This window comes from Vigna unguiculata, chromosome 5 (genome assembly GCF_037176805.1).
Source record: "Vigna unguiculata cultivar grain cowpea cultivar isolate G323 ecotype 2 chromosome 5, ASM3717680v1, whole genome shotgun sequence".
Classification (NCBI taxonomy): Eukaryota; Viridiplantae; Streptophyta; class Magnoliopsida; order Fabales; family Fabaceae; genus Vigna; species Vigna unguiculata.
This window is the reverse complement of record NC_140796.1, coordinates 25,572,498-25,586,742: the sequence shown is the minus strand read 5'-3', so window position 1 is coordinate 25,586,742 and position 14,245 is coordinate 25,572,498. Positions and strand designations below refer to the sequence as shown.

At 25.6% G+C, this 14,245-nt stretch overlaps 2 protein-coding genes across 2 annotated transcripts; both read right to left on the bottom strand.

Moving 5' to 3' along the window:
• Positions 1 to 3,562: 3,562 nt before the first annotated feature.
• LOC114184530 (uncharacterized protein At2g38710-like) lies at positions 3,563 to 5,427 on the bottom strand (the record flags this gene model as incomplete). Its single annotated transcript, XM_028071837.2, has 4 exons — positions 3,563 to 3,940; positions 4,134 to 4,227; positions 5,040 to 5,154; positions 5,285 to 5,427. Coding segments are annotated over 4 exons (555 nt in total), but the record flags the coding sequence as incomplete, so codon positions are not given.
• A 1,146-nt stretch (positions 5,428 to 6,573) lies between these two features.
• LOC114184529 (F-box/kelch-repeat protein At3g23880-like) lies at positions 6,574 to 7,425 on the bottom strand. Its single transcript, XM_028071836.2, has one exon. The coding sequence runs from the start codon at positions 7,423 to 7,425 to the stop codon at positions 6,574 to 6,576; it is 852 nt and encodes a 283-aa protein (XP_027927637.2).
• Between the last annotated feature and the right edge of the window lie 6,820 nt (positions 7,426 to 14,245).

Sequence of the window (14,245 nt, the reverse complement as noted above, 5' to 3'; positions counted from 1 at the left end):
TTCTAGCTTCCCTTACCTGGACGAATGCTAGCGGAAGGTACAAGCACACATTAGAGGATTACTACAGATTCAAGAACTGATTTGCAAATGAATTGAGACTGTACTTTGATTAAAAGTGAGGATGCCAACAAATGAATTGAGTCTTTACATTGATTTATTTGTAAATCAACAACAATAATTAATTTAACAATAATCTCTAGATAACCAATGAAGAATCTGATTTAGAAAAAGCAGTGGAATTGACCTATTTACTATTACTGTGTTTACAATCTTCCGTGTCATTTTCTTTGCATATCAAAACCCCCTATTTTTATAGTTGCTAGTTTTAAATTGCATTTTTGAGAATCAAATATTTGAGATCAATTCCGTATTCGTTGTGAGACGACTCAGGGTTATCTTAACCCTAACTATTTTCTTCACTACAAACTGGCAATACTGAAGTTGCTAAGGAGTGGTAATTTGATCGCCTAACGACAGCGATATCAATTACGATATGAGGTAACTCTTGATGAGATAACAAAGGGATGAGGGAATTGAGAAATGTATACCTTTCTATATTAGAGGTAAGCTTTGCGATCAAGAGTGGTAAGTGACAACAATATAGATGAATATGAAACTGAAGTCTTGATTTAGATGTGAAAGACTTAAAATTCTTGATGACAAGAAGGAATTTTGTCAAATGTGATATTACATGTTCTTTCTTTTTCTAAGTGTACAAGGGAGACGTAACATGAGGAGGGGGAAGAAAAATACATTGATGAAGTATCATAAGCCAAAGTTGTTTTTAAATATTTTCTTGAAAACCATAAAAATTTCAATCAGTTGAAATGGTTTTTAACTTGTTGAAATGTTTAACTTGATGAAAAGAAGATTTAAATCAATTAAAATACTAAAGTTTTTGTTCAGAAAACCATTTTATTATGTTGTAATTGATTAAAATATGAATCAATTGATTAAACCCACCAAAGAATATAATTCATCCAAAAAAATGTGAATTATGAAAAAATTTTAAACCATCACAAATGTAAATGATGACGGTCAAAACTCACACAATATATAAAATAATCGTCATAATTTACACAATTTTTTTACTATAATTTCACTTCCAATTTATTAAAATCTATGAAAATACACTGTTTATGAGAAAAGGAACATAACTTGGAAATTGGTTAGGTTTTCATTTGTGAATTTTTATCTCTCCTTATTATAAAAACATATAACATTAAGCTTTGTTACATGAATAAAAATATACTTTGCTTCCTCATCTTGATTTTACTTGTTTTTGTTTCTTTGTATTTAAAATGTGAATGTTATTAGTCTATATTTCTATAATTCTACATTGGTCATGTGATTCTATCATGGCTTCTTCCTTAATTCATCTAGAAATAGAATGAATAGTTTTTTGTCTATCTAGACCTTGTGGAGATTTTTATACAAATATGAAGTTTTAAGTGATTTCAACCCATTAAAATGAATATATGATTTTTGTCTATCTATAGAATGAATAGTAGAACTTTTATTCATAACAAAATTCTCACTATTTCAACCCATTAAAATGTAAATCAACAATTGATTAAAATCATTAAAATGTCATTTTAAGTGATTTCAATAAATTAAATTAAAATTTTTTTAGCAACTCATTTTACAATGTTTAAATCAATTGAAACAGGTCTCAATCTATTCTTTTTATCAGTTTAGCAAATTAGGTTTCTATCTTTAAATTTCTCTAAGATAAATTGAAATAGTTTTTTTGAAGTATGTCTTTACACATTTGAAACTCTTGTTGGAAAATATAAATATCTTTCTCAAAACAGTCTTTCAAATATTTTTTGAAAATCAAGACTCAAGTGTTAAATCTCACTTTTATTGTGAATCACCTAGCATTGCTTCTAGAGGAAAATAATCCTTGTGCATCATTGTCGATGTGATTTCGTTCCAATTTTATCTCTCTAAATGTGTAATTAGTTTCTTGACAAGGGTTGTCAAGATGGTTTTCTTGTGATAGGATTTATAAGGAGTTGTATTTCTTGTACGATGCTCGTGAAAACTTGAAGTTGATTAATTTAATAAAAAGATTAAGTAACTAAACAAAGCTTTCTTGTAAGGGTCATCGAATATAATTCTTGATGTTATACTATTTTCCTTATCTATTAAAACTCATTTGAATCTAATACATGGTGCATGCTTATGAAAAATTAAAGAACATTTAAAATAACATTTCTTGAAGTTGAAAGTAGATATCTTTTAAATTATTCATTGATTCAAAGTTAATTTTTCATTCACTTTGAAAAGTTTATAAATTCTTTGAGAGTGTAATTTACTTCCCCTGTTGAGCTTAACCTATTCTTTTTAACACTATAAAAGGAGAACTATTTATTGAGACCCCACGTAGTCCAACCCCAATGTAACTAACCTCTTCAAAAGAGTCTCAATGATAACAAAAGCACTTGACACAGAAATCTTATTCCTTTTCATCCTGTTAGTGAGGCATTTTCTAGTTTTTCTTTTTGGATTTGGACTTAGAATACAAAAGGTTTTGCACAAGTATTGAGAGCTTGACAATTTCTATGGTTTTTCCTTCTCTTTATTTCCTAATTTTCGCAAAATAAGGTATGCTTAGCTAATGTTTGCAACTACTTGTGTAGGAATTGAATGGTAGGTACCTTTACATTGATTTGAGCTTTATTTGATTAAAAAGTAAGCTTCTTTTAGTATGAAACAAGATGAATCGGATTCACTTCACTCCTTGATTTAATAGATTTGAACCATGTTAAAAGTGAATTAATTAAGTCATAACCACTTTCTATATAAATTTTGAATTTTCCACTTAAATCAATAACTTTCTTGAACTTTTAAATTGAATAATAATAAATCGTGATTAAAATAGTAGATTGAAAGTGAAATAAAAATATCATTATTTATTTAAATTATAATAAATAATTGAATTAAGTCAACTTATTTTGAATGTATTATTATATATATATATATATATATATAATAAATTGAAAAACAAAACTTATTTAAATAAATTAACTCACCTAACTCCACTAAACTATGATGATGAGTTTAGTGGAGTTGCAAAATTCTTACCTCATTATAAGCTAAATTAAGTTTATTTGCATGTGAACCCCTTTAACCCGTTTTACAACCCTAATTGGGATAAGGCTGAAGGACAAGTCTTCGATCTCAATCATTGAAGGTATTTAAAGGTGTGGGACAAAGGATTAATAAGGTTGACGAATGTTGGATTTTTCTTCTACATTTATCTTTCATTTCAGTTGTTTTTGAAAGGCAAAGATATAGTACATTACTTTCCAAAGTAACAGAGATCTACGAAAAACTCAAGAAACTTTACTAATCCTGAGAGGCACTGAGATAATAATATATTAATTTTGTCTATATATTGACGTAAAATAAAGTACTTTTTATTTTTCAACATTGTAAATATATTGATATATTTGTGAACATAGGAGAAAATGAAATTCCTGTAATGAATAAGATTGATGGACAACATTTCAAGCGTACAGAAGTTTCATAAACTGCTGAATTAAGTCACAAGAAATAAGTTCAAAATCACACAAATTTGAAGAGTATTGAAAAGTTACACCAATCACTTCAGTAGTTAGGGTTAGACAAACATTGGTTCCAACCCTAGGCAAGTGGGTTTTTTTTGTCTTGTTTATTTTTTAATTCTATTGAAAATAGAATTCTTTTTTAGCAAATATATTATGCAGAATTTAGTAGTGAGGTGATTTAGCTGCAAGAATAGGAGCTTCACTTCTTCTCTCCTTCACATAGGAGACGTATTCACTATAATGCATGGTAAACAAGGTGCTTTGGTATCTTGTTAGCTGTAATTGCATCCTAAGTTCATCGGTTATAGGACCATTGTACCCTGATTTACGTATCAAAGAATCAATGGCCTCTGTTTTTGTCCAACCTGAAACCCAAGCAAAGAAAAACAAGGAATAATGCATCTTCATTTCCACCATGGATGAAACAAATTCCAAGAAAATTGTGTTCAAGGAATTTCAAAAGATGATGTAAGTTTTATTTGTGGCATCTCAATTTGGTATATCTCAGATATCATTTCCAAAATGTAAAAAGAATATTCAATAGAGAACATAAGTTACCTTCATTGGCAGCCACTTCAGGTAGGTATGTGGCACTACGCCTTGTGCTATACACAGGATCATAAAATTCAATAATTATACCATGCTTTTCTATCTGCAAATAAACAAACACACAGAGTCTAAAAGTGTCCTAGAATAAATCTTTTATATCACTTAAAATTGTGCATTATCTAAGAAACACACATACTGTTTCCTATCACAGATTGTACCTAAACATTTGCAAACAACCAATTTATAAGAAACGACAGGTCAGCAGAGGAAACCTTCTCAGCAAGTGACAACACCTTCTTGAACATTCCAACAGCAACTCCTATCGTTAGGAAGAGGACTTTAAGTCTAACTCAACCCCACAAAACTGACTTGTAAAGTAAGATTTACGTATATTATAAAATTGTTTTATCTCTAGTCGATGTATGACTTCCAACGCCTATTAAATCAGAAGTCTATTGCTTGCAAAAAAACATTGCATGACACTATTAGGGCAGCTAGGTTCCATAGAGCTCCTTCTGTTCAAAGGGAAGGATCATAAGACCTAATGCTTGAGTCTTTGGGAGGCTGGCTGATTCCAAAATTTGAATCTGTAACCTCTGGATCACTTGTTTCTAACACAACATTACTAGGCCCCATCAAATGTTTCAGAAATTCATTTTATTGTTCTCACTTTCAACCTTTTTGTTTTTTTACAAGGGTTTGGGACAACCCTATTGTCCCAATTTATTCATATTTGTTATTGCTGATAAAAAAAGAACAAAGATGAACAAAGATGAACAAGAATAACATAGGATTATATGCAAATAGCAGAAATCACATAGGGGGCAAGTTTTTTAAAAGCTCAAAGAAATTGGGGCAAAATAAAGACAAAGGGTAAAATAGACCAGAAACCGAAACAAGCAAATCAGCACATACCTCCCAATCTAGATAATTGATAGCAGTTTCATAGTCAGTAAGAATAGACACTGTACACTCCAAAAACGGCAGCTCGTTAGCCTGTATGGGTGGAAACCTTCTGTCCCTGAGGGCACTGCAAGATGATTATGCAAGCACAGAACACAAACACATAAGTACTATATTAATGATGCAAGTACGAGGAGCAACGTAGTTAGTTCAAATAAATGTCAACACAACATGAGATACCTATAACATCAACAAACCTGGTCAGTGCATAATCTTTGATTCCATTGATCAAGCTGCGTGCTTCCAGAGTTCCAATGCATCCTCGAAGTCGAGGATCTCCTCCATTCACCACTTTCTTCCATGTAACAAACAATGGGCTAAAAACAAAAACACAGTTGCTTCAAACAAGGACACCATATCATGTCATGTTGTTAACTCACAAGTAGAATTTTGTTTGGCAAAAAAGGATATCCCCAATCAGAAATCATAGATTAATCCCTTACAAGGCAAATAAATTTCTTAACGAATACGTCTTGTAAAATATTCTTCTCCATACCACAGCTCAACTATAAATTCTGACTTAACTAAACAGAAAACAAATATTTTCTTTCTCTAAACCAAAGACGAAATATTTGTTCCTCCATTTGTAATTAAGTTCTGTTGGGATAAGAGCACATTAGATTACTAAGGATAAGAGCACATTAGATTACTAAGACATACAAAAAGAACATCTTAAACATAAAAAAAAAAACCAAAATAAAGAAGAGAAAATCTTAAAGTTGTGAGACCACTTATACGAACAATAAAGATTTATATATTTCACCCGTCTCTCCAAAATTTGGTAACTAAAACATTCAACAAATATTTCCTGTACATAATAGATATATTCGTCTTTAAAAGAAGAATATATTTAAAAATATATTCACTACTCTCAGTTGTAGGTACAAAGTCAAATCAAATTCCAATTGGAAAAACTCAAATAGATATGGATCAATTTACCTCATAAAATATTTATTTTGGAATTAAAACAAATTTATGGTTCAATATGAATTTAAATGAAAAGTTTTTAAATAATCGTATGCTGGAAATTTTAGTGTTTTCACACTTAATCGTAGGATGAGACAGAAGCGAAGTCAGGTGACTAAGTGCCTATCTATGTCTGCTATCCAAATTGATGAATGATAAACAAGGCAACATATTCATTATTTAAACCATTATTAAATTATATGCAATTTTAAGAAAACATACTTTTGCACTTTCTTACAATACCGGTCTTCACACATTTATTGTCGTCAAATGACCTATAAATAAGGGAATTGAAAAATGTTATTCAAACTTTTAGAAATTAAAATAAGATAAGACTTCACCAACCATAAAACTGAAACCTTTTCGATCACAATTCAACCATTACATTCACAGTTTGAATCATGTAAAATCTATGTGAACAAACGTCTTCCTTGAGAGCACGTACATGTTACATTGAAGAAACAAGATGTGATATGAAACCATTGCTTACACAGACCATCGTAGCCTTATTTTCAACATCTTAACTGTAATCATAAGATAAAAGATGTGATATGTCATCTCGATAAGATTCACGATCCTTAATAGTGTTGTTTCTTATGTTATATCGAATAAACTCTGATTCATGCATGTCTCCAAGCAGCACATCATCGTCTTCACTCATACCAATGATCTCAAAGTCACGTGAAGAGTTGTAACCAAAACCATGAGGACCATTCTGATAATCAAGATTCAATAATCTTGACCAAGAACTTTCATCATTGAACTTTCTCTTTAGCCACACCACAAAGTTACCCTCATGTTGATAAGAAAAACACAAACAACCTTTCAACCCCTCAAAGCGATAAGTATGTTCCACTTCTGAGGCGCCAACAGGCATAGACAAATACCTACATGTCTTGTTTTTGAGATCATAAGAGAATATCCTTAACTCCTTCACTTTAAAGATTGTTCTTGGATCACCACGAAAGAATCTGGGACATGCCAACCAGCATAAAGTACTACTCACACATATACCATCAGGAAAAACAGCGGAAATAGCCTCACATGTTAACACAGTTGTCCAAGCGCCCCCTAAACTGCAAACTTTTATATCCTGTTTCTTATAGTCATTTGTGTGAGTTTCCAAAAACACAATTTGGTAGGTACGCTCCTTTTCCTCGTAGCCAAAACCAAACATATACGGACACTTATAATTCGCCCCCCAATGAAGACGAACATGTGGGGGATTATCTTCAGAGATGACTTGAATGGCTGGATTGTGAATATGAAAGCCGTATTCTATAAGTTCTCTTTCTTTCCCAAAACAACCACGTACTTGTTGTATGCATACCAAACCATTACAAACACCTAAGACCCCATAATCGCGCTCCATTGGGTAATATTCTTGATACAAACGATCAAACGATCAAGAGTTGAAGACGGGTTGTCAAATATATTTTCGACAGGACAAATTACGGCATAACTATCTGTTATTTCAGCATCAAAGGTCAATAAAATGTGAGTGTTTCTTGAGGACCTTTGAAGGTGTAGTTGCACAAATTCAGAATTAGTGATAAGCCGATTCCAGTCTTTCGAAACTGTCTTGTACCGGGTGACATCTCTCACAGGAAGCCACGATAAAATTTCCATAAACTCATCTTTTTGAAGGCGACAAGAAGACATTGATAAGCTAACTACAATATGTATATGGACATTATTAGAACTCAGAACCAATGAAAACTACCCGTAAAACAGAAAATCATAGAATTTATGCAATGACAGTGAAAATATGCATGAGAATTTGCAGGACAAACTAGCTATAGAATGAATACAGAAACAGAAATGAAACAAAATGAATCAGTAGAGAATCACAATAACCCTAGCTTCCTCTTTGAACAACAAGATTAACGAGTTTAGCTATCAATGGCATTTATTTTGATTTCTGACTTTTAAACCAAAATTCGTAGTTCAATTTGTTCAGACAACTCGATCAAACAAAAACAAAACATTCACAAGAGAAAAAACACAGAAGAAACGAAAATCTGAGCAAAAAATCTCAAGAACACTAAGTCTGGTCTTTCACAGAAAATAAAATTTCCATAAACTCATCTTTTTGAAGGCGACAAGAAGACATTGATAAGCTAACTATAATATGTATATGGAAACGAACTCAGAACCAATGAAACTCCACAACACAACTAAACGGTGAGAAATGTAAAAGAAAACATGAATTAAAGGTTAGAAATGTAAGAGAAAACATGCATCGAGAGAATAGAGTATACCAGTTTCTTGAACTCCTAGCAAGAAATGAGAGAAAAGTCGAGATATCTCCCCTGTTTCTTGAATTCCAAGCAAGCCAAGAAATGAGAGAAAAGTTAAGAGAGTGAATCTGAAAAAAGCAAAAAATTCGTTGAGAAAGAAATGCTGATATCATGAAAAGAAAGTGAAAAGAAAACGTACATAGAGTTAAGAAAACGGTAAACAACGAACCTGAGTAAAGAAGAGCAAAAAAACGGAAGAGGAAAGGGAGAAGTTTTTCTGTGTTGCATGACATGCAAAAGAAGGTGGCAATATATAGAAGGTTGCATTACACCTTGAACAATGCATTGTTTAGCTACTATATTTTTGTAATTTTAAAATATAATAATATTCATATAATAATTTTTGTAACATAATTTTAAAATATAATAATATATTTATATATATATATAGATATATTTATATTACTTTATATTTTAATATTAAATTGTAGAAGATAATTATATACTAAATTATAATAAAAAAATTTATAAATTGTAACCAAACACAAAATATTAAAAAATTCGGCTTAAGTTAGCTTAAAAAAATCTCTTTTAAAATTTTTGGTACATTAAGATTCCTTTTATAATATATTTAAGTACATTCTCTTATAAAAAATCTAGGTATATTAAAATTCACTTTTTGTATATCAAATTAAACGATGAAGTTATAAAAATTTATCTTATATCACTATTTTATAACAAATAATAAAATCAAAATAACAGATTTTTTTCAATATCAGATTTAATATGGTTAGTTTTACCTTTCAAAATTTAAACTAGTGCTATACCTGCACAGGTACTGTGTTTTTTTTTTTTTTTTATTTTGTATTTATAAAATGAAAAAAAAAACATTAGTTATATTTATAATAAATGATTATTTCATATATATCATTATACAATATTATTGTTTATACAAATAATAATAATAAATATTATAATTAAATATTATTAGAATTAGTATATATCAATGTTACTTTAATTTTTGTGTTATATTTTTTAATGGATTAATTCAAATTTGGTTACAAATAAATTTATATATATTATTACTTCAAATAAAAATATTATTATTTATACGAATAATAAATATTAGAGTAAGATATTATTAGGAGTAGGATGGATTAATGTAACTTTAATATTTTTAGTCATAGTTTTTTAATGGAGTAATTTAAAATTGGTTACAAATAACTTTAGATATTTTGTTACTTGAAATAAAAAAATATTATATTTTTAATATATTATTTTAAAATTGCTTACAAATAATCATAGATATTTTGTAAGATGGAATAACAAAATATTATGTTTCTTTAATTGCTTACTATAAATAAATTGGTTACAAATGAAATAATATTATGGTTATTATTATTGTGATATTTATGTATTAAAATGTCACATGGTTATTGGTTATTATAATCTTTGGAAGGATATATTAATTAAAAGTTTAAATATAGTTGTAAAAGTGAGGAATTGTTTTTTTTTAATATTTTGGGATACAAAATTACAAACATTGAAAGTTATATATGGAAAAATGATGCTTTAAGAGGGAAAAAAACTGTTTGGTGGATTTGTCTGCGTTCAAAGAAAAAGTTTAACCTTGGGTGGAAAAGGAAAAGACAACTTCATGACGTATCAAGAAAATTGTACACTAAAAATTTTCAAAATTCATTACCGTCATTTCATAAGTTTATTTCCAAAATTCGTTACCATGATTTCATCCTGGAAAAATAAGTTTGTTTGTATATAATATGAAAATGCATTGGATTGGAAAACGACCATTAATTCAATATTTGTATAATTATTGTTATATTTAAATAGAAAAATTATATTAAGTGTTATAATTATGTATAATTATATATAATATCTAAATAAATAATTTGATAATATTTATATGTAAATTTATTTGCTTTAAATTATAAAATTGATTAGTGATATGTAATTAAACATACGAAAGGATGAGGTGGAATTTACACTTTTCCATATAAAATATAGACATAAGATATTTTAGGAATCCAAACAAAATAATAATAAGAATAAATCACAATAATAATAATAATAATAATAATAATAATAATAATAATAATAATAATGATAATTATTGTAATACTAATACAAAATAATATTACTATTAATAATAACATTAATATTAATAATAAAAATCATAATAACACTAATATTTATTAATACTAATATTGACACTGATACTAATAATAATAATTCAAATAATAATAATATTATTATGGATCCTGTAAAAAAGAATAATAGTATGAAAACAATTAAATAACTGATCACAAGTATTCTTAGTAATAAATAATATTTATTTCAGAAAAATAATAATAATAATAATTTTTAATAATAATGTTAATAATAATACTAATGTAATACAACTAATAATAAAAGATAGTGACGGGTATTGAGACATATACATGTGTACGGCTATTATTATTTTTTTAAATTATATTAAGAAAATTAATATAATTATAAATAATATGATTTTTTTTACTAATATATAATCAAAGAATGAATTTAATTATGCGCACACATACGTATATATAACTTGTAATTTAATTATATGTCTCAGCCTATGAGATTATTTTTAAAAGTATACTTTGTATGATCTATATAATATTTTATGATTAGATTACATAAATTAAAGTTAACTTTCTTTGTATATAAATCCTGTGTAAATGATTCTAAGAAAATTTCTCTAGTCAATTAAATGTCAGAAAAATTTCTTCGATCAATTTTTGTCTGGCAAAAGAAAAAACATTTTACATCCATATCTATCTTTTAACTGTAATTATTACTTAGAACGTCAAAAAATATGATAATTTTGGAAAACATGTGACTTTGTCACTTTTCTTAATAAAATATTTCTATTATGTAATTCAAATACACTTTATTGTGCTATAATTAAACCTTCATATTATGATAAGTTAATCTTGAATAAAGTGTAAGTTGTTTTTATTTGTGTTTTTCTCTATCATGACTTTAGTGTATTTTGTCATGATTCTGTTATTGTTTATTTTTTACTTTAACAAATATTCCATGTGATAATAAATGAAATATAATTTCATAATGATATCTTATTTGAGACCATAATTTTATATAATTTATTATTAAATTTAAATAAAAAATATTGTAGCGAAAATTAAATTTAAAATTTAAAATTTATTTATGAATTTATAAATATTAAAATAAAAATTTAAATAAAATCAAATATGTTATCCTAATTTAACTATCAGCATTATCTATATAACTTTTGCTATGTTGGCTTCTTAACACGTCTCCTAATATCTCTAAGACTATTTACAATTAATGATATATAGGAATAGTTTAAACATATTAGTTTATTACTAATAACAATATTAATAATATTAATAATAATATATTAATAAGGCTAATTCTAATTTCAATGTTGATAATAATAACAACAATAATCATAATTATTATATTAACAATAATAATAAAATATAAATAATGATTATAGTAATAATAATAATGTAAATCTGGAACTCCATTGAAGTTGGGGAAAACACCTATGATACAACAATCCACCATATTTCAAGTCTTTCAATTACTCACCCAACTTTATATTTTGGAAACAAAAGAATACATAGTAGGAAAACTTTCCATAATCCTGACAAAATCTTTTAGATATAGATACTTTATTTCATTCCATATCCCTTGAAAAAAAAACATAGTTGGAACACTTTTACTGTATTTGAATTTATTTTTGTTTTTTTATCTTAATTTATATTAAAATATTAATGTAATATTCTTATACTTAAATAAATAATTATGAGTAATTTTTATATAAAAATTTTAATGATATGAGAAAAAGATAAATAATTAATTATGAGTACTTTTATATAATATATTAAATAAAATTAAAATTTACAATTAAATTTCTGAATTATAAATTATATTATATTAAAATGAAATATATATATATATATATATATATATATATATATATATATAATTTTGTTAAATTAAGATATATACATATAACATAAAATTGATGTTTAAATATTTTAATAGAAGTATATATAGATATAAACCTATAAACAATTTAAACCAGAAAAGAACATCAAAGAAACATTTATTTAATAATAGTAATAATAAAACTAAAAGTAATGATACTAATAATAATTATAATAATAATAACAATACTAATCACAATAATAATAATAATAATAAATAATAATAATAACTTTACTAAAACTACAAATATTAATAATAATATTATTACTATGATTAATTGAAATAATATACTAATACAAATAGTGTTAATACTAATAATAACAATAATGATAATGCTAATTCTAATCCTAAGAACAATAATTTTAAATTATAATAATAATTATAATAACAATTATAATAATAATAATGTTAATATCAATACTAATACTTTTGATAAGCCTAATAATGATGAGGTTGACAAGTATGATCCAATTTTCAACACTTTTAAGCCTAATAATGTCGGTTTCTTATATATTAAGCATATATTACATTGTATTTTTAAACGCAGAGTTTTTAAAATATTTAATAATAAATGATATTATGTTTGATTAGTGTGAAAAATAATTTGAAGTCTTAATGACAAAATGTTTCATAAAAATTCACGTAAAAGTCTCATCAAATACTATATGAAGAAACTTGTTTAGAAACAATGGTCATTACAACTGAATTTTAGTGACAAAAATTTAGTGACAAATATAAATTTTATCACTTTTTATATATCATTTATGACTAAATTTTTATTTGTCACAAATATTAATCATAATAATAATAAAATAAAAAAATGTCACAAAAACTATATTAAAAAATTTATTAAATAAAATTATTATTAATATATAAATTATTAAATATTAATAACTTAGTTTTTTTTATTAGTGATAAATTATTAATTATTACAATACTAAAATATTTGTTTCATTAATAATAATATATAACAAATTTATTTTCTATGTTTAAAATAATATATATATATATATATATATATATATATATATATATATATATATATATATATTAAAAAATATTAAATTCTTATTTGTTCAGATCTGACTACCATATCTTTATTTTATAAGTAGATATTATTTTCATTTTGTCACGTGGTTAATACAATAATAAATATAAATTTTGTCACCATTTATATATAATTTATAATTATCTTTTAATTTGTCACAAAAAATTTATTAAAAATGACAAAATATATATGTCACAAATAACTGTTCATTAACCTAAAATGTCGAATGATAAAATTGTTTTTCTTTTAATAAGAATATAATTAATAATAAAATTATTAAATATTTATAAATTTATAATTACCATATAGTATTAATTATTAATGTAATTATAACTATTATAAAAAATAAATTCTTTTTTTTACAATATAATTAATAGTGTTAGAGATAAAATTTGTCTTTACCGTTTTTTAAAAAATTTATTAAAAACAACAAAATATCATAGTTATTATGATAAAATTATTTTTTGTACAAAAATATAATATTAACTTTCATTATATTATCGGTAACTGGTAAAAAAAATTGTTTTGTTTTAAATTTAAACTCTAGTTCTTTTATTTAAAAATTAGTTCTATTTCCACTACGCCACTTCATATTCACAAAATTAATTTCACTAATACATTAAATTATCTATTTGTACATACTTTTATAATATGATACTAATAAATAATATATCCATTTTAAATTTAAATTCAACATATTAAATTTGAAATATCTAAATTATATAGTATGTTTAAATTTAACATATTTTTTTAATTTTAATTTTTTAAAAATTTGAAGTTTACATATTCAACCATTTATAAGGATAAAATTTTTTATCGAAAAGATAGTACATTATCATGTAAAGGGTCTCAATTTGATTTTTTTTTTTTATCATTTGAAAGAT

Bases quoted from the DNA above. Each gene is read 5' to 3' on its own strand.
- LOC114184529 (XM_028071836.2), bottom strand. From the start codon at position 7,425: ATGGAGCGCGATTATGGGGTCTTAGGTGTTTGTAATGGTTTGGTATGC.